Source organism: Hemiscyllium ocellatum, chromosome 24 (genome assembly GCF_020745735.1).
Source record: "Hemiscyllium ocellatum isolate sHemOce1 chromosome 24, sHemOce1.pat.X.cur, whole genome shotgun sequence".
NCBI classification, from domain to species: Eukaryota; Metazoa; Chordata; class Chondrichthyes; order Orectolobiformes; family Hemiscylliidae; genus Hemiscyllium; species Hemiscyllium ocellatum.
The window spans coordinates 7,894,920-7,915,461 of record NC_083424.1 but is presented as its reverse complement, the minus strand read 5'-3'; the positions used below and the strand labels follow the sequence as shown (position 1 = coordinate 7,915,461).

Sequence of the window (20,542 nt, the reverse complement as noted above, 5' to 3'; positions counted from 1 at the left end):
TTAATTACAATCTTCTGCTCATTAAGGTGAAAATGATCAGTGGGGTACCGCAGGGATCGGTGCTTCGACCCCAGCTGTTCACAATATACATTAATGATTTAGATAATAAAACTAGGTGTCATATTAACCAGCTTTGCAGATGACACAAATTTGGGTGGGAGGCTATGCTGTGAGGAGAATACAGAGAAACTTTAGTACAGTTTGGAGTAAGTGTGAAAATATGTGGCAAATGGAGAATAGTGTGGATAAATGTAGTTATCCAATTTTGTTACCAAAAATGGGAAGGCAAATTATTATCTGAATAGCAATAAATAGGAAAAGAGATGCAGCAATGAGATCTGGTGTCCTCATGTAAAGGCAAATGGAAGGTCAAACTTGAATGCAGATTGCAGAGTTAAAGGTAGGATTCTGGGCAGTGTGGAGGAACAGAGGGATCTTGGGGTCCATGTCCATAGATCCCTCAAAGTTGCCACCCAAGTTGATATGGTTGTTAAGAAGACATATGGTATGTTGGCTTTTAATAGGGAGATTGGGTTTAAGAGCCACGAGGTTATGCTGCAGCTTTACAAAGTCCTGGTTAGACCACACTTGGAATATTGTGTTCAGTTCTGGTCACCTCATTAAAAGTAGGATGTAGGTGCAGAGGAGATCTTCCAGGATGCTGCTTGGACTAGAGGGCATGTTTTATGAAGAAAGGATGAGTGAGTTAGGGCTTTTCTAATTGGAGCAAATTAGGATGAGAGGTGACTTGATAGAAGTGTACAACATGATGAGAGGCATAGATAGTGTGAATAGCCAGAGATTTTTCCCCAGGACAGAAATGGCTATCACAAGGGAGCATAACTTTAAGCTGATTGGAGGAAGATTGAGGGGAGATGTTAGAGGTAGGTTATTTGCACAGAAAGTGGTGGGTATGTGGAATGCACTGCCAACAGTGGGAGTTGAGTCAGACACATCAGGGACTTTAAGCCACTCTTAGATAGGCACATGGATGATAGTAAAATGAAGGGTATGTAGGTTAGTTTTCTCTGAGAGTAAGATAAAAGGTTGGCATAACATCAAGAGTCAAAGGGCCTATACTGTGCTATACTGTTCTGTGTCCTATATATATAGTTCTACGGATGAAAGGGATCAAAGGATATGGGGAGAAAGCAGGAACAGTACTGAGTTGAATGAACAGCTATGATCATACTGAATGACGAAGCGGACTGAAAGGGCCAAATGGTGAAAGTGAGGACTGCAAATGCTGGAGATCAGAGTGAAGATTAGAGTGGTGCTGGAAACGTACAGCAGGTCAGGCAGCATCCGAGGAGCAGGAAAATTGATTTTTCGGGCAAAAGGCTTTCGTCAGAAATTCTTTTGCCCGAAATGTCGATTTTCCTGCTTCTCTGATGCTGCCTGACCTGCTGTGCTTTTCCAGCAACACACTCTCAACTCTGATCTCCAGCATCTGCAGACCTCACTACCTCAAAGTTAAAAATCACTCAACACCAGGTGATAGTCCAACAGGTTTATTTGGAAGCACTAGCTTTCAGAGTGCTACTCCTTCATCAACTGGTTGAGAACTCCAAAACCTAATGCTTCCAAATAAACCTGTTGGAGTATATCCTGGTGTTGTGTGATTCTTAACTTGTCAGAAATTAGGTATTCTCAGAAATATATCACTTCCTTTGGTGTTTCTAGGTCAAACTCCTGGAAGTCTTTTCTCCAACGGTATTTTAACTGATCCTGCATCAAATGGACTGCAACATCTTCTCCAGGACAGTTAGAGATAAGCCAGCATTTATTGCCTATTTAAGGTTTGTGCGAAGATTTGTAGCTCGGGTGCTTGTTGTTGTGGTTCTGTTCGCCGAGCTGGAAGTTTTTGTTGCAAACGTTTCGTCCCCTGGCTAGGCGACATCATCAGTGCTCTGGAGCCTCCTGCGAAGCGCTTCTTTGATGTTTCTTCCGGTATTTATAGTGGTCTGTCCTTGCCACTTCTGGGTGTCAGTTTCAGCTGTCCGCTGTAGTGGTTGGTATATTGGGTCCAGGTCGATGTGTTTGTTGATGGCGTTTGTGGATGAATGCCATGCCTCTAGGAATTCCCTGGCTGTTCTCTGTCTGGCTTGCCCTATGATAGTAGTGTTTTCCCAGTCGAATTCATGTTGCTTGTTGTCTGCGTCTGTGGCTTCTAGGGATAGCTGGTCATGTCGTTTCGTGGCTAGTTGATGTTCATGTATGCAGATTGTTAGCTGTCTTCCTGTTTGTCCTATATAGTGTTTTGTGCAGTCCTTGCATGGTATTTTGTAAACTACATTAGTTTGGCTCATGTTGGGTATCGGGTCCTTCGTTCTAGTAAGTTGTTGTCTGAGCGTGGCTGTTGGTTTGTGTGCGGTTATGAGTCCTAAGGGTCGCAGTAGTCTGGCTGTCAGTTCTGAAACGCTCCTGATGTATGGTAGTGTGGCTAGTCCTTTTGGTTGTGGCATGTCCTCGTTCCGTGGTCTGTCTCTTAGGCATCTGTTGATAAAGTTGCGCGGGTATCCGTTTTTGGGGAATATCTTGTATAGGTGTTCCTCTTCCTCTTTTTGCAGTTCTGGTGTACTGCAGTGTGTTGTGGCTCTTTTGAATAGTGTCCTGATGCAGCTTCGTTTGTGTGTGTTGGGATGGTTACTTTCATAGTTTAGGACTTGGTCTGTGTGTGTTGTTTTCCTGTGTACCTTTGTGGTGAATTCTCCGTTCGGTGTTCTCTGTACTGTCACGTCTAGGAATGGGAGTTGGCTATCCTTTTCTTCTTCTCTCATGAATCGGATTCCTGTGAGTGTGGCGTTGATGATCCGGTGTGTTTTTTCTATTTCTGTGTTTTTGATGATTGCAAACGTGTCATCGACATATCTGACCCAGAGTTTGGGTTGAATTTGTGGTAGGGCTGTTTGTTCTAACCTTTGCATAACTGCCTCTGCTATGAGTCCCGAGATTGGTGATCCCATGGGTGTTTAGCATAGCAAAGAGCCATGGTGGCTCAGTGGTTAGCACTGCTGCCTCAGCACCAGGGTCCCAGGTTCAATTCCAGCCTCTGGCGACTGTCTGTGTGGAGTTTGCACATTCTCCCTCTGTCTGTCTGTGTGGGTTTCCTCAGCGTACTCTGGTTTCCTCTCACAAGTCCAAAGATGTGCAGGTCAAGTGAATCGGCCATGCTAAATTGCCCATAGGAGCATTAGTCAGAGGGAAATGGGTCTGGAGGGTTACTCTTCAGAGGGTCAGTGTGGACTGGTTGGGCCGAAGGGCCTGTTTCCACACTGTAGGGAATCTAATCTAATCAAGATAACGGTAAGGCCGCCACATTTTTATTCGACCAATGGGGCTGCTACCTCTCATTCGAGAGCGATGACTGGCGGTAGTTTAACCTGAGTGTCACCATGGTAACCTCAGCCGGTGTGGGAATTAACACCCTCTGTTGGCATCACCCTGCATGATCAACCAACTGAGCTAACCGACTACCATCCACTCCCAAGCACCGGTGCACACTTACGAATGAATAAATATAAGCATTTTGATATTGAAAAAAGGAATATCTATATTCAGTAGAGAAAGGCAGTCTTCATTTCCTTAATCATTTCACCGCACTGCCATGGTGCTTGTCAATCAACTATAAGACGCATGCGCATTTGACGGTCAGTGGCCGAGCCAGGAGTCACTGGGCGGGGCGATCCGATGATTGACGTGAGCTCTGGTCCCGCGCCGTCACGGTCTGGCAAAGCGAGGGCGGTGATTGAAGGCCAGGGCGGTGCGGCCTCCGAGCTGCCGATTGGCTTACTGCGACCATAAACAAATCAATCAAAGCCTGTGCCGAATGCGTGCCGTCGCCGCCCCCGTCCGCTGATGATTGACGGTCTGGCGGCCCCGCCTCCTCCACTGCGCGTCTGCCGATTGGTCGCCCGATCCATCAATCAGCTGTGTCGTGCATGCGCGTTGGTGAAGTTGGAGCTGAGGCTGATGCCGGAGCTGATGGGTGAAGGCAGGGCGATGAAATTCTCTATGTCTATGTCTATGGTTGTGGTGAGCTTTCACGGTAGGTTGTCTTTTGCGCTAAACTAACGTAAATGCAGCCTTGAAGGCGTCATTTATTTAATTATTAACTATTCAACAGCGGTTAATCTTCGAGGAGCAGCTTCACGAAATAAGTACTTTTTTTTTGTCGAAGTCTAGACTAGGCCTCACGCAGGCCTGGGGGGTGGTCTTTCTCTATCCTCGCTTAACTTTACATTAGACACAAGGGTCGTTAATGCCGGGGTTCAGTGTTTCATTTTAAGTTGGTGCAGGGGTTTGTTTGTTTGACTGAACCCTCTGGTGAGAGGCGGGTTGGCGTTGGGTGAGTCAGAATGAGCCTCACCAAAGGCCTGTTGCTGTGTGACTTCCATCGATTCTCATCATGCTTCCCCTGTCATAATGCCTCAGCGAAGATCGCTGAAAGGAGAGGGTACTGGCTTTTATGGATCGATCGATGTTTATAAGGCATCAAGGAGCTAATATTTCTCAGGGAGTAAGGGGATTTTCGTTTTCATACAGCACGGAAACAAATCCTTCGGTTCAATCATAATGGTCCACGCCGATCATAAACCCAAGCTAAACCATTCCACACCTGCCTGTGCTTGGCCCATATCCCTTCAAACATTCCCTATTCATGTTCTTATCTAAATACCTTCTAAATGTTGTAACTGTACCCTCACCCACCACTTCCTCTCAAAGTTCATTCCGTACACGAACTGTGTAAAAAAAAAAAGTTGCCCCATGTCCTTTTTTAAAACTTTGTCCTCTCACTTAAAAATATTTTCCCTAGATTTGAAATCCCCAAATCTAGGGGAAAGACACCTGCTGTTCACCTTATCTATACCCCTCATGGCTTTATAAATCACGTTATCCAATCTCCTTTGCTCCAGTGCAAAAAATCCCAGCCTATCCAGCATTTCTTTATCACTCAAACCTTCTATTCTTGTTAACATCCTGGCCAATCTTTTCTGAACCCTCTTCAACTTAATAATATCCTTTTTATAACATGGTGACCAGACTGAACATGGTACTCCAGAAGAGGCCTCACCAACCTCAACATGGTGTTCCAACACCTATACTCAGAGGTTTGAGTAATGAAGGCAACCATGCCAAACATTAGCTTTAGCACGTTGTCAACATAGTTAAACTTCAAAGATTTATGTACCTGAGCCCCTAGGTCTTTCTGTTCTACAACACAACACAAATCTCTACTTTTAATTGTAAAAGTCCTGCCCTTGTTTTGTTTTCACATTTATCCAAATTAATCTCCAACTACCACTCCTAAGGCATTGACTCAATTCATCAAGCTTTCTTTGTAACCTTAGATAACATTCACTGTCCCTAAACTTCTAATTTTCTTACATTAGAAATAACTTTACACCAATATCTAATGCTTTCATTTTTTTTCTTTGCTACATCAGAATTATAAACTATTGAGTTAAAATGTATTGGAATCATCTAGTTTTTTAATATTGAAATTAAAAATGTCAGCTGAAATTGGCTATTCTGCAAATTTGAACTTTTAACGCAGTGCTGTTTGATTCATTGTATCAAATTTGTGATTCATGTGCTCCTTGACATTAAGCATTCTCTATATCTTGGTTAGTGAAGACTTATCTTTTCTATAATTTTTTTGCATTATTATAATATGTGTTACTTAATCAGTTGCTGACTTGTTGATACTGCTTCATTAATAATTTTATAAAAGGACTTGTACAGGTCACAAGTTATCAATTTGGATGGAGTAATATTCTGAGATCCTTATTTAGGTAGACTCACTGGATAATGAAAGATTGCTTTTGAAATAGCTATCGTGGTTTCATCAGAGACTCAAATAAAACTGGAGAATAAGTTGCATCTGTAAAACGCAATGAGTATTTAGAAATAATCAATGAAAACCCATCTTGGAAAATACTTTTTCCAGTGCCTTCAGTACCTTGAACCTTCGGCTTTGAAATTATATTTACTGGGTACTTGTGTACAATTGTTTTAATGCATTAGTTTAAAATGTTTTACTCCACTGCATCAGGAAAGCTGTTAACCCATTTGTTTAATACTTCAGTTAAAGTAAACAAGAATGAGTGAATTAAGAAAAACAGCTTAAACAGAACAGAAGGGAATTTGCGTACTCTACTATTACAATGCATTCTTCTGGCAGTTAGAATTTCATTGACAGTTTACGCATAATCTTTTTGGCTGGAAAATATTGATTGCATTTTATTGTATCTCTGCAGGTGGTGATCAGTAGAAGATGGTGTCAAGGACTCAAGATGAATTCTATCTAATTGCAAGCGTTGATTAAGCTGAATACATTGTGATTTCCAATAATTGAGACAGTGATTCTAAAAGCTGTCTACTTTAATGAAAAGAACAATGTAGTCAGCTTAACTGAATCATCTGTAAAATTTGCTTAGTACCATAACTTTTGAGAAAATTTGCTTGGACTGGCATATGTTTAATTTCTTAGTTGGGTATTTGACGAAGATATAATTTGTTTAGGACTCTTTATAGCTTAGAATTAATAAGTTCGGAAAAATGGAGACGTTTGGAAGTATGCCACCTATGCCCAAAGAGCCACTGAATGTGGAGAATCAGCCGTGTCCCCCACCTCTTCCTCCAAGTGCGCCGCCGCCTCCACCACCTCCCCTGCAAATGTCCAGTGACGCAGAAGTTATGGACGTTGGCTCTGGTGGTGATGGACTTTCAGACACTCCCGCTGGGGACTGTAACACGTGCAGCCAAGACCAGCTTCTTCCGATGGAATCCACTGCCTTTAACAATCAATTCACAACAGTATCGGAAAACTGTCCACAGAATCCAAGAACAGCACGTCATGCACCGGCTGTTCCTAAGTTTGCCCCTGATATTAAGTTACTCAAAGATGTAAAAATTAGAGTTGTCTTTACTGATAATAGTAAAAGCAAGGACAGACAGGTAGTTTATACTGGTGTTGAATCTGGTGAGAAAAGTACCGAATTTATCAATAGCATAAATGGAGATTTGCATGGCATTCCTTTTGATAGTAATACAGTAATGGGGTCAGGGGGTATTTGTAGTAAAAATAGTAGTAAGCAAGAGATTGAAGACAATCAGGAGAAAAAAGTGGAATTTGCAGTACTCGATGAACTAGAAGACTTTACAGAAAACTTCGAAACTGATGATATTGAGGGAACAGGTTTCACATCTGAAATGATCATTCAACAGGATCACATCGATGAAGAAGCTCTGAGTTACTCTTTTGAGGTATGTGAGCAGGGTTCAAAATACTCACGTGCATGTTATTGCACGTGGACTTCTCCTGTGTGATATAAATGGCTTCCCTACCTTTTTCCTTTTTTTTTCTGTCTCCCTTGCTCCTGCCTGATGCATGTAACCTTTCTTATTCAAGATTGGACTGTCATTAAATTGTAAATAATATTCCTCTACTCCAGTGTTTCCTAAGTGTTGACATTTGGAGGTTGTACTGATTTTTAATTGTTCCCTCTATTTACATGCATCAGGTAATATGTTTAGTATTTTGAACCCTGTATGTGTTTTTCTAGCCCTTTATGACCAGCACACTTCACCATCAACAACTTTTCCAGCTGGTAAAATTTCAAACAAAAAGTCCACTTATTTCAGTCCACAATGCAAAAGTTATATTTATATTTACACATGATTGATAAGGTTTTTTTTTAATGACTATGCAAGTTGTCTTAAACTTTTTTTTTGGTGCAAAAATATCCTTCCATTCCTACTTCACTTCTTTTTCCACAACTGTGCTCCTTCAGTCAATAATGGATGAACAGAAATACAAACTGCTGCGTAGTTCTGATGCCAGTCCCTTGTCTATGAATTGGTTAGTCGGAGTTGTGTCCACCCATCTGTAGGTGTGTATGGATGAACCAACTCTGAAGACTGACCAGAGCATTAGATAAAGCTCAATACAGTGATGGCATCGAGCCCAGGCTGGAACCTTAAACTCTGACAGTGGAAGTGTGCAGCAAGTATCTTTTGTATCTTCAGTGTGTCGTGTATGTTTCAATTTAAAATAACTTACCCACTTTATAAATAACTATAAAGCCAATTTTTTATAATAACTTATTTTTAGTCCTGCAAAGAAATTTACATATGTGTCAAATGCATCCAATTCAAATACTAGCATCCCACTTAATGTCATTGTTGTAACAAAGTCGATTGATAAGATACAAGCTTGTATTCGGGCACACCCAGATTAATTCAGGTACATTATTATTGTTTTGAGTTTTTTTTTAAAATTCATAGCTTCAAAGCAGTTTAAGTTGCTCACAACCTTCTTTGTGTTACAAATTAATTTTTGTATAATTAAAAATGCTTTTAAGTTGCCCAGAAATAAAGTGGGAACACTTGAATGATTGATTCATAGTTGCTATGTGAGCCACAGCTTTATTCCTCAGTGGAATATCAGACTCTAAATTTAACATTTGGCTTAAAGTGTACATGTGTACTTTTTTTCAGGCATCTGGGAAATGATCAGTAATTGTGCTTAATACTGTACACTTGGTATAAAATCCTATACTCCTTTAGTTTTAAAGAAACAAACATATAATCCAATTGACATAATTGTCAGTGCAGCTAGAGTTAAAATTTCTTTTTATTTTTTAAATATCCTATTTAGAAATCTTCATACTGTTATAGTGGGATGGCCTTCAATGCTGTATTTTACAGGATGATTTTGATAATGATGTTGATGCACTACTGGAGGCAGTGCTACCTCCTCCCAGAAAGAGGAAACGGGTAGAAGAGGAGAATACTGGTGACAGTGACCACCAGACCGATGAAGAAACAAGTGTGCAGCCAATGATGACCAAAATTAAAACTGTGTTAAAAAGTAAGTGGATGACATACTCTGACAGGTTTTGTTTTATCTGTTGAAGATATCGTACAGCTCAGATTCTGGTCAGACCTTGCTAAGATGCCAATTTTTCACAAGTATTGTTGTATTGATCAAAGATTTTCCTGTGAAGAGTATCACCAATTACCCTAATTTATTTTTAAGGACCATTCACATTTACAAAATTTTCAACAGGGATCATTGTTGGTAAGAAATTGTGAAACTGTGACTGATTTTTTTTCTTGCATGTGTTAGCATCCCAACTCCAGTCCTGTAAATTAAATTGTCAACTTGGAGTTTGAGCATTTTTAAGGATCATGGCTGAGCAACAGTATTTGCAGTTATTGATGGAAGCATATTCTATCAAGAGTTTGTAGCTTGTTTCAAATCCTAGTGAGATTTCTCTGGATATGTCAGTTTTTCATCAATATCTTGATTGATCGGTTATTTATTAATTGTGATACTACTGTAAAGTGCCAACGTCTATTGAATTTCAAGATTCTTTCTGAAAAGGAAAAGTTATAGTCATGGAGTTGGATAATGGAAGTAAACTCAACTGACATCAGTGCCTTTGAAACTCTTGTTATCTTAAAATGTTAGTGTCTCAAAAACAGAGTGCTGGAGAAACGCAACAGATCTGGCAGTGTCTTATCAGAACAAAGGGTCACTGGACTCAACATTAGCTCTGTTTTTCTCTCTGCAGGTGTTGCCAGACTGTGTTTCCTTAGCACTCTGTTTTTGTTTTATTTCAGATTTCAGCATCCACAGTCCTTTGTTTGTAAAGTCCCTCCTTGACTCCTGTCAGGTTTTATAGAACTAAATGATGAAACAGATTTAACCAATGATTAAAAGCTTAAAGGAAAGATTTGTAATGTGCCTTTAAAATGGGTACTGGACAGTGTTTAAGAACAAGCAACTCATTCACCATGTTTTATGTCCATGGTTAAAAAAGTGTACAATAGGTTTAGTGCAGGTGAAAGTCCTTTGAGCTAACATAGGAACAGGGCAAAGCCTTTCAGCCTGTCCTTCATTCAGTGAGATCACGGCTGACCTGTTACATAACTTAGTGGGCGGCACGGTGGCACAGTGGTTAGCACTGCTGCCTCACAGCGCCTGAGACCCGGGTTCAATTCCCGACTCAGGCGACTGACTGTGTGGAGTTTGCACATTCTCCCCGTGTCTGCGTGGGTTTCCTCCGGGGGCTCCGGTTTCCTCCCACAGTCCAAAGATGTGCGGGTCAGGTGAATTGGCCATGCTAAATTGCCCGTAGTCTTAGGTAAGAGGTAAATGTAGGGCTATGGATGGGATGCGCTTCAGCGGGTCGGTGTGGACTTGTTGGGCCGAAGGGCCTGTTTCCACATTGTAAGTAATCTAATAACTCTGCGTGCTAATCTTTGGTTCCCAGAATGCTGTCAACCTATGATCTGCACTGAACAATTGAGTTGGCAGCGATTGTTGTTTGTGGAAGCAAGTTTCAAAACTCTTAACACCTTTTTTGTGTAGATGGGTTTTCCAATTTTGCTTCTGAAAACCATGCCTCCAGATTTTGTGCAATGTACCATTGTCCTAGATTCCCCAATTTCTTAACATCTTGCAAACTTTGATCAAGTACTTAATATTTTACATTTGATCAAATTCCACTGAAGTTTGTGTAATCTCACTTAATTTAACTGCTGGAGTCCAGGTATCATTCTAGTCAATCCACACTCTTTTTACAAGGTTAATACATTCTTTGTAAGGTGAGATGCCCACAAGGACACTCCCATACCATGTGAGCTGGGCTGAGCAAAATGTTTTCTAATCCCTATACAGTAGTCCTTTTTAAATATAAAAAGTTTCATTCAATTTTTTTTTTTAAATTTGCTTCCTCTGCATGTTCATGACATTTGAATAGCCTGTATGCTGATTACCCAATTCGTTTGGTCTCCTGCTTCTAACCTTTCACCGTTTAGAAACTATCCTTTTAGGTTAGAACTGATAAACACACTTGGTTTTAGTAAAATCCAATTCCCATATTTTTATTCATTCACTTAATGTATTACTATCCAGTGTTATGCTTCCATCTATACGACTTAAAATGACAACTATCTTTTACTGTTCGCAAACTTGGAAATGTGGCTTTCTTGCCTATCATCTAAGACATTTGTAAATGCAATAAATAGTCAACCCCATTGCAGATCCCTCTGGGGTGCTATTTCTTGCCAATTGGAGTAGCTGTCCATGATCGCTATTTAAGAGGTATAGTTAGCAAGTTTGCAGATGACACCAGAATTGGAGATGAAGTGCACAACAAAGACGTTTACATCAGATTACCACAGGATCTTGATCAGATGGGCCAATGGGCTGAGGAGTGGCAGATGAAATTTAATTTAGATAAATGCAAGGTGCTGCATTTTGGGAAAACAAATCTTATCAGGACTTGTACACTTAATGGTAAGGTCCTAAAGAGTGTTGCTGAACAGAGACCTTGGAGTGCAGGTTCTTAGCTCCTTGGAAGTGGTGTCCCAGTAGATAGGATAGTGAAGAAGGTGTTTGGTATGCTTTATTTTATTGGTCAGAGTATTGAGTACAAGAGTTGGGAGGTCATGATACGGCTATCCAGAATGTTGGTTCGGCCACTTTTGGAGAATTGCATGCAATCCTGGTCTCCTTCCTATATGAAAGAAGTGTAAATTGAAAGGGTTCAGAAAAGATTTGCAAGGATGTTGACAGTGTCGGAGGATTTGAGCTATAGGGGGAAGTTGAATAGGCGAGGGCTGTTTTCCCTGGAGCTTCGGAGGCTGATGGCTGACTTTTTTTTAAGAGGCTTACAAAATTGAGGGGCATGAATAGGATAAATAGGCAAAGTCTTTTCCCTGGGGTGGGGGAGTCCAGAGCTAGAGGGCATTGGTTTAGGGTGAGAGGGGAAAGATATAAAAGAGACCTAAGGGGCAGTGTTTTCAGGCAGAGGTACATGTATGGAATGAGCTGCCAGAGGAAGTGGTGGAGGCTGGTATAATTGCAATGTTTCAGAGGTATTTGGATGGGTATATGAATAGGAGGGATATGGGCCCGGTGTTGGCAGGTGGGACTAGATTGGATTGGGATATCTGGTTGGCATGGCTGAGTTGGACTGAAGGGTCTGTTTCTGTGCTGTATATCTCTGACTCCATGCTGCTCACCCATTGCCCTCATTAGAACAATATCTGCCCTCAGTTCTGAGCTTCAACTTCAGGTAAGAATGACCTTTGTTCAGAATAGGGGAAGATGTTGGACTGAACAGAAATTGGGGTAATTCAGTAATTTTTGCAAAATCTTGATGTTGACACGGTGTTCTCTCATCTGAAGTTCAATAGGTTCATTGATCTGGGATTTGTGCCAACAGTGCTCTGAAAGGGGTTTATCAAGAAGTGTACTTTTATCCTAACGTTTCTATTTTCTTAATTCCCAGATTCATTTAGATCTGGGAAACTGAATTGTTTTTCACTTAGTGTCCATCAGGAGTATTCTTTGGCCTCTTGTAATGGGATTCTGATCATTCTTTTTTCTTCCACCACCAAATCTCCTGTTTCACTGATTAAAGGATTAATTAACAAGTACTCTCCACCATGGGCTGTGCAACAACAAAAAAAAGTGGAGGTTACATTCAATCATTCTTTATGCTTTTTATAGTAGCAATTGCAGTTATGACTTCCTTTTGGGTTTCATCAGCCTTGTGTGGTTTTTTTTGACAACCTTGGTGATGATCAATCAGTCTACAATGTTTGCTCAGTCATACATCATGTTCCCAAACCAAACTACTCCCACTTACCTGCGTTTGGTCCAGATTTCCTCCAAACCTTTCCTATTCATGTACTTATCCAAATGTTTTTTTAATGTTGTAACTGGAGCTGCATACCACTTCCTTTGGCAGTTCATTCCATATATGAACCACTGTGGTTTTTCTTTTTTTTAAAAAAAGTTGCCCCTCATATTCTTTTTTAAATCTTTCTCCTCTCATCTTAAAAATAGTTCCTTAGTTTTGACCACCCCTCCAACCTGCATTCTGTCTTTGTATTGTGATTGAATTATGACCTCTTGTGCTTTTCTTGGTATTACGTTTGTTTTAACCTTTTTATAGATCGTGGCCGTCCACCAAGTGAACCCCTTCCTGATGGCTGGATCATGACATTCCATAATTCTGGTATTCCAGTTTACCTGCACAGAGAAACCAGAGTGGTTACCTGGTCACGACCTTATTTCTTAGGAACCGGAAGCATCAGGGTAGGACATAAATTCAGGAGAATGTTATGAAAATAATTTATGCTTTAATTTCTGATCAAGGCTATAATTTATGTCCAGAAATGCACTGAATCTGGTGGCACTTTTTTTTTCATAATTTGTACATTGAATGTAGCATCATTAGCTAAACTAGCATTTGTTGCCCCTTCCTAATGTAGCTGTCGTCTTGAATTGCTGCAGTCCTTGGGATGGTGAGTAGTTTGAAGGAGAACTTGCGGGAGGTGAAATTTCCCATGAATCTACTGCCCTTCACCATCTAGGTGGTAAAGGTCATAGATTCGTAAGGTGCTATTGAAGGTGCCTTGGTGAGTTACTACAATTCAGCTTGTAGGTGATGATATTGTTATTTACGGTAAATGACCACCAGAGACTAAGTACAAGTTTACAATCATATATTCAAGCAAAATGGAGGGGTTGCATGGTCTTTATTTTTCTTGTAAATATGAAAAGTCGTATTTAACCCTTGCAATCTAATTCATTTTAATAGTATGCCCTGATGTCCTTGTTGCATTGAAGAGAGTGAATGATGAAGGTTATGGATGGGGTGCCAGTCAAGTGGTCTGATTTGGCCTGGATTGTGTTGAGTTTCTTCAGTGCTGTTGAAGCCTCCATCCAGGCAAGAGGAGAGTACGCCATCACAATTCTGACTCTTATCTTGTAGATGGGCTGGCATTAGGGAGACGGGAATGAGTTATTGATTGCTAATGACTTGCTCTTGAGCCATATTTGGCAGATCCAGTTCAGTTTCTAGTCAGTGGTAATTTTTTGGAATGTTGACAGTGGGGGAATTGATGATAGTAATGCCATTGAATATGATTGGTTAATGATATCTTTCATTGGCAAAAATCATTTCCCAGCAATTGTGTGGTGTTTGTTACTTGCCACTTATCAACACCAACCTTACTGCATGTGGACATGAACTGCATCAGTATCTGAAGAGTTGCAAATGGTGTAGAACTTCATGCTGTCATCAGCAAACATCCCCATTTCTGACTTCGAGCAGAAAGGGCACTGAAGCAGCTGAAGATGGTTGGGTCTAAGACCCTACCCTGAGGAAGTCCTACACTGATGTTTTGAGACTGAAATACCCTTAGATCATAGGCATCACTGAGGCGAATATTTGTTGTCATGCGATGATAGCGTTGGCTTATTTATCAATAGCTGTAGTCCATGTCGTGTAGATGCCTCCACTTGAATTGAAAGGCCCTCAGTTGGCACAGTGTTGGCATCCCTACCCCTAGACCTAGAGGTTTAGGTTCAAGTTCCACTTGCTCCTGAGGTGTGTAATAACATCTCTCAATAGGTTGATGAGAAAAATAGGCAATGTAAAAATTTGGTGACACCGTGGCTTAGTTTGTTAAAGCAGCTGGTTGGTACACAGTAGGATCCTGAGTTCATATCCATTAGTGTTTTAAATAGATTTTGTGACATAGTGGTAGTGTTGCAATCTTTGAGCCAGATTCAAGACCCACCAGCTCCAGAGGTTTTTAAGAACATTTCTGACCAGGTTCATTTTAAAAAGTCAATTAAAGTTGACTTAATGTTGGTGAGTTGTGTTTGCATTTATGCCATTTCTTGTAGAGATTAACTGGACAGCACTTTGTCTGATGTTATATAAACAAACCCACCACCAAAGTAACAAATTACACAGTAATCAAGTTACAAACACTGCCCATCTGAGAGTCTTATTTACACTATCCCAATTGTTCTTCTGGCTATGTTAAGACTGCTCGGGCCACGGATTAAACTCAAGTTATTTTTGAACTTCCTATTGAATTGCAGTTCTCCAGAAATGCACAGACACTATTTGAATTATTTTCTTACACACAATCAATGTTTAGTTTCTCGTGCAAAACATGGATGCTGTGGTTTATTTATTATTGTGACCAGTCCTCCTCTTTCAAACCCTTCTGACAATCAGCAAATCAGGTCCAGTAATAATATATATTCATTTTGAAAGTAGCAGGTTGGTTCATATGTAGGGGGTTTCATCCTGGGAGAGCAAGCTTAAAAACTTCATTTTCTCACCCCATGCTTCACATGTTCCCTTATCCACTAAGATGGTAATTGATACTACCTGTGCATTTGTGTTTTTGTCTTTGCTATATTTCTTTCCTTTGTGACAATATTGTGCCACAAAGAAATGTGTTCTGCCCTGTTTCTCTTGTAAATGTCACAGTGGTGCCAAAATGTTTTCTTCAGACAGGCAGTTGGTAAATCGTTTGGAGTTCTTCTTGGGTTTTTTAAGAAGTAAGACAAAAGAATCATGAGTGAACGGGGTCAGGCTCACGCACAAAAGGATTTTGGTTTTGCTTTCAGTTGGTGGTTTTTACTCGCTGCTGGAACTAAAAGCTTGAGTTCTCTGCTGCTAGAGTGAAGTCTTAGGCAGCGATGTTTCTGTTAGATTCTTTTTTCTGAGGTACTCCTTGCACACTTGATGCAACTGCAACACACCAACTTCTGTGAACAAGCAAAATTTTATTAAGCACTGTACAATACAAGCTTTATGGAGGAACTTTTAACACCCACATTGCAGAGTCATGTCAAAAGCTCTCCCTGAACAAAGGAAACAGTCCTTCCTTTACTCTAAGTCTTCACATCACTATTAGTAACGCCCACAAGGCCACCCCCCAGCCATTCCCTGACAATCACATGCCACCTAAGACACAATGCACTGACCACATCGTCTCCAGAAACAATGTAATGCAAATCATCCCTTAATGGACAAATCTGTTGCATCTCACTTTTTTGTGTGAATATAGTCAAAATCCAGCTGTAATGTTCTTATTGATTTCTGAATAGGGGATGAAAATGTAAATAGTAGGAGGTGATAATGTGAATAGTTTCTGAATGGCAAAGAAATTACCGTGTAAATGGCTCTGAAAAGTAAGGGATGATAATGTGATTTCTTACAATCTATCTGTAAGTCAGAGGCATTCCACCCTATCCTTGGGATATCCAATTTCCTGCAGGTTAGCAGAGCAAGTTGACTCTTTAATATCACGATTTCCTCTTAAAAATCAAAGGGGGCATTTTGAGTGTTTCTTCTGGACTGGATGAGACTGCACATGACAATAATAACTGTGTTGCTGAATTGCCTTTGCCAAGGTGTGTGTTTATGTTAATGGTTAAATCATACATTGTCTTAACTTTACTCTATTGAAATACTTATGTTACTACTTGCCTTTGTATTTTAACTCGTTTGTAAGGATAAAATGTTTTGATTCAAGCTCACTGGTGGACCAATCAAATCGTACCTTGAACACAGCGCTTAAGCTTGTCTTTTTAAAAAAATATAAAAATTAGGGTCTAGGCAATCTCCCCTAACATAATTTGGGGAGTTTAATTTGATCCATAACACCTTTTTTCCCTTTGTCCCATAGTCCTGATTGTATTGGTTATTGTCACTCTCCCTTTGCTGTCTCAACAGTACACACCCCACTATGGGAAATGCTTCTTCCTATGCAACATCTGTGTACTGTATTGTTAGAAATTGCTTTGTGGTATCCAAGAAGAATTGAGGTTGGCTTGAATGTTAGGTTTTACATTTTCCTATCCTTATCTTTTTGCCTCTGCTAGTCTTTCATTGACAGGATGCAATCTGTTGGTGCCTTGTTCTCAGTTGTTTGCCAGGTGATATGCAATGGAAGTAGGATGGTCAAGCTTGCTTTCTGGGTTCTTTTTGGTACACCACATCACAACCTTGTTTTGGTCCTTGCATGCAAATAAGTTTTCTTCAGCAAACCCGTTCAGTTGTTATTGCCAAACCATCTGTTAGATTAGAAATCTGACCGATTAGTCGGTGAAAAGTTTTTTTTTGTTCTATGCAGAAACATGATCCCCCACAGAGCAGCATTCCCTGTCTACACTACATGAAGATGAGAGACCAAGAAGAAAGCGAGCAGAATAAGCTGGCTAGTAATGGAGAGATAATGAAAGTGACCACAAATGGTGAAATGTCCCCAGACGACTGTGAAAACACGCCTTTAGGAATAAATGAGAAACCAGACTGCACTGCCACTAACCAAGACTCTATTACTAATTCAGTACCTCACAGTAGCTCGGGTACGATATGCTCTAAATCCTTAGATGAAAGAGACTCCTCTGGTGGAATTGTTGCCGCAGGAGCCCTTGGACAGGTGAAGGCTAAAGTAGAAGTATGCAAAGAAGAATCTATTTGTAAGCAAATTCTTGATCTCATCTAATATAACTTTTCTCTGGTTTCGGCATTTAATGTGTCATTTAGCTTGTGGGTGTGTGAATGTATTTGGTGGCCTTTTGGTGTTTTTTTTTTCACTTTCTAAGATGCCAGTGGCAAAGTATTCATGTTGTCAGGTTTCTCCCAGTTTTAGGATTTGGGCTTCCTTTGCATGAAGATAACATGCAATGACTCAGTCACTTGTGTTTGATACAGGCTGCCTTTCTCTTGGTGCTATCAAGTCCACATTGTGCTGTCCCTTGATGACATGCCTGAGGTTCAGCATATTTTAAAACTTTGCACTATCCCTCAAATTATGTTTTTAACATTGCACTTATCATTACACATATGGAAAGACGGAAAATAATAGCAAATGCAGACTTTTGGCTCATTGAGCCTTTCCATTTAATATGATCATCCTGACTTTGTTAACTCCACACTCTCTCTCCTCATTCTCCTTGATGACTTTAGTCCCTAGAAATCTATCTATTTCTTTGAACTCCACTGCCTTATGCAAAAGAAAATTCCGTAGGATCACCACCTTCCAAGTGAAGAAATTCCTCCTCACCTCAGTCTTACATGGTCTACCTTGCATACTGTCTCTCCAGCTCTGTCAGAATTGTGTATGTTTCAACGAATTTCTCTGTTAATCCTTTAAATTCCAATGAATACAGGACTAATTGACCCTATCTCTCCTCTATGAGAAATGTGCCATCCAAGAAATCAGCCTTATTGACCTTTTTGCTGAGCTCCTTTTGCTGGCAAATATACATTTTCCTAGGTAAGGAGACTAAAACTTGGCTCAATATTCCAGATACAGTTTCACCAAGATGCATCAATACATCCTTGGTCCCAAATGGAAATTCTTTTGGCAATGGAAGCCTGTGCTCTTGACCTCCGATCCCCTTACATTGTGAGATTGGATAAGATCCCATATTGTCACCATGAATGATATGTTGTGCTGAAAGTCATCATGTTACCTGGCTGGTTGGCCAGCTGAAATATAAATGCACAGCTTTGTTTCTTAAGTTTCATTTTAACAGCAGCACAACTGACTTTGGGTGGACTAGTTTCTTCCAACTGCACCTGGTTTCTGAAGCTTGTTTAGAAATCCATGTTCATAACCTGATTTGGTAATCTTCCCATTTCAAAATAATTTCCATTATTGTTAGCCAACCTAAACAATTATCATTAAGTAGTGCAAGTAAACCTCAAGGAAGTTTATATTTTATGCATGATTTATGTTTAAGTCCAAAGGTGTATCTTGGGGTTGTTAGTCTAGAAAAGTACACTGAACATGGATTTGTACTGTTCACATTGCATTTTATTATGTAATAAAAATCTGTCTTACAGCTCTTGAGGAATTTAAAAAATACTTGGAAAAACGCTTTGATTTTGAACAAGTCACTGTGAAGAAATTCCGGACCTGGGCTGAACGCCGACAGTTTAACCGGGAGATGAAGCGGAAGCAGGCAGAAGCTGAGCGGCCAATTTTGCCAGCCAATCAAAAACTCATTACTCTCTCTGTTCAGGATGCACCCACAAAAAAAGGTAAAAGCAACATGTAAACATTCCACCATCATCTAATGTGAGCTGTTTGAATCATGCTTTCGGAATCTTTCAGGAAGTGAACTTGAACTTTTGTGATTGCAAAGAAAATAGTATAAAAGCTTGATTATAAGTTCACATATTGATACTTCAGGACCAATTTCTTATTGTAGCTTTTGTGATCTTATTTTTCTTCCACAAACATGGTCATCCATTTTGGCCTGAAAAGGGATAGATCAAGGTATTTTCTAGATGATTTGAAGTTAAATGTCCAAAACAACTTGGACATTCAAGTGGAAAGATTTTTAAAATGTTCTAACAGGTGCATAAACTATCAAGAAAGCTAATAGAATGCTAGCATTAGAGGATTGCAATAAAAGGATGCAAAAGTTATCCTGGACGTCTGTAAAACCCTGGTTAGATTCCTCTTGGAGCACTCTGGGCAACGCATTAGGAAGGATATATTGGCTTTGGAGGGAGTACAGTGTATGTTTACAGGAATGATACTTGAACTTCAAGGGTTCAGTTATGAGGAGGAACTCAAGTTTCTGTAGAATTTGGATGGTTAAGGGATGATCTGATTGAAGTCTTCAAGAAAGGGTTGATAAAGATAAACTACTTTCACACTTCCGTAGGTTGGGGATTCTAGAATTAGCGGGAATTGTCTGAGAATTAGGGCCACACCATTCAAGGGAGAGGTTGGGAAGTATCTCTGCACCCAAACGGCAGTAGATGTTTGAAATTCTCGTCAACAAATGACAGTGGATACAATTGTTCATTTTAATTGACAGTTTTTTGAAGTGGTTTTGGGGCCTGAATACTCCTGATCGTCTCATAATTACCTGTTTATAGTGCTGCTAACTGAACAATATCGACTATTCCTGTACAGGTTGAGAATGTTTGTTTTTCTTGGATAACACACACTTTTAAAAACTTTAGTTCATATAATCTTTATTACTTGCTAGGTTACAACCAATAGTGGCCTGTGGATGATAGCTTATTTGTAATTTTTATTTTCCCCCACTCCGCCATCCCTGTATTACAAATGCAAAAGGTTGGTGTTGCCTGATCTGTTAAACTTCTGCCATTAAACTTTTTAAACTATTGCCATTGTCCCAAAATACACTTTTTGTTTTAGTTCTATTTCAAGCATTTGATATTTTGTTCACATGCATATGTCTTGATCATTTCCAACCAAAGGTTAGCTCAGAATTTGCCCTCTACCCTATAATTTAATGTCTTGGATAAGTGCCAGGGTTGTCTGTGCTAATTGCTTTCTTTGGATAAAGTTTACATGTCTCTCTCAAACATCTTTGACATGCCTAAGTTTCAGCTTGCCATGTTTATGACCACAAAAATAACTAGGAAAATGGGAAAAGAATTTATTTGATAACTTTTTCATTGGACATTCTTTTAAAAACTTTCATGAATTGCCTTGTTGTGAGAAGGTGTACCAGAGATCATTAGAATACATGTGATCACCAGATTGGCAATTATGGAATGGAGTTGTCTCTATGTAGTACTGATCTAACTGCTTTTAATTCTGCATATATGTAGGTAGAAATAGTTTTATCATAATTATTTTTGGATAGTGGCATGTGAAATGACTTTTATTCAGTCATGGGTTGTGAACATTGTCTGGGCCAGCATTTATTGCC

General features: G+C 39.9%; 1 protein-coding gene across 2 annotated transcripts in view; it reads left to right on the top strand.

Annotated features, from left to right (window-relative positions):
- Positions 1–3,967: 3,967 nt before the first annotated feature.
- Positions 3,968–20,542, top strand: part of dgcr8 (DGCR8 microprocessor complex subunit) — a 49,154-nt gene continuing 32,579 nt past the window's right edge. For both annotated transcript variants that reach the window (XM_060843412.1, XM_060843411.1), the window contains exons 1-6: positions 3,968–4,048; positions 6,261–7,269; positions 8,713–8,875; positions 12,978–13,120; positions 16,969–17,317; positions 18,690–18,887. In XM_060843412.1, the coding sequence (XP_060699395.1) occupies positions 6,562–7,269; positions 8,713–8,875; positions 12,978–13,120; positions 16,969–17,317; positions 18,690–18,887 (1,561 nt within the window). In that variant the 5' untranslated portion in view covers positions 3,968–4,048; positions 6,261–6,561. The remainder of the gene's footprint in view (positions 4,049–6,260; positions 7,270–8,712; positions 8,876–12,977; positions 13,121–16,968; positions 17,318–18,689; positions 18,888–20,542) is intronic.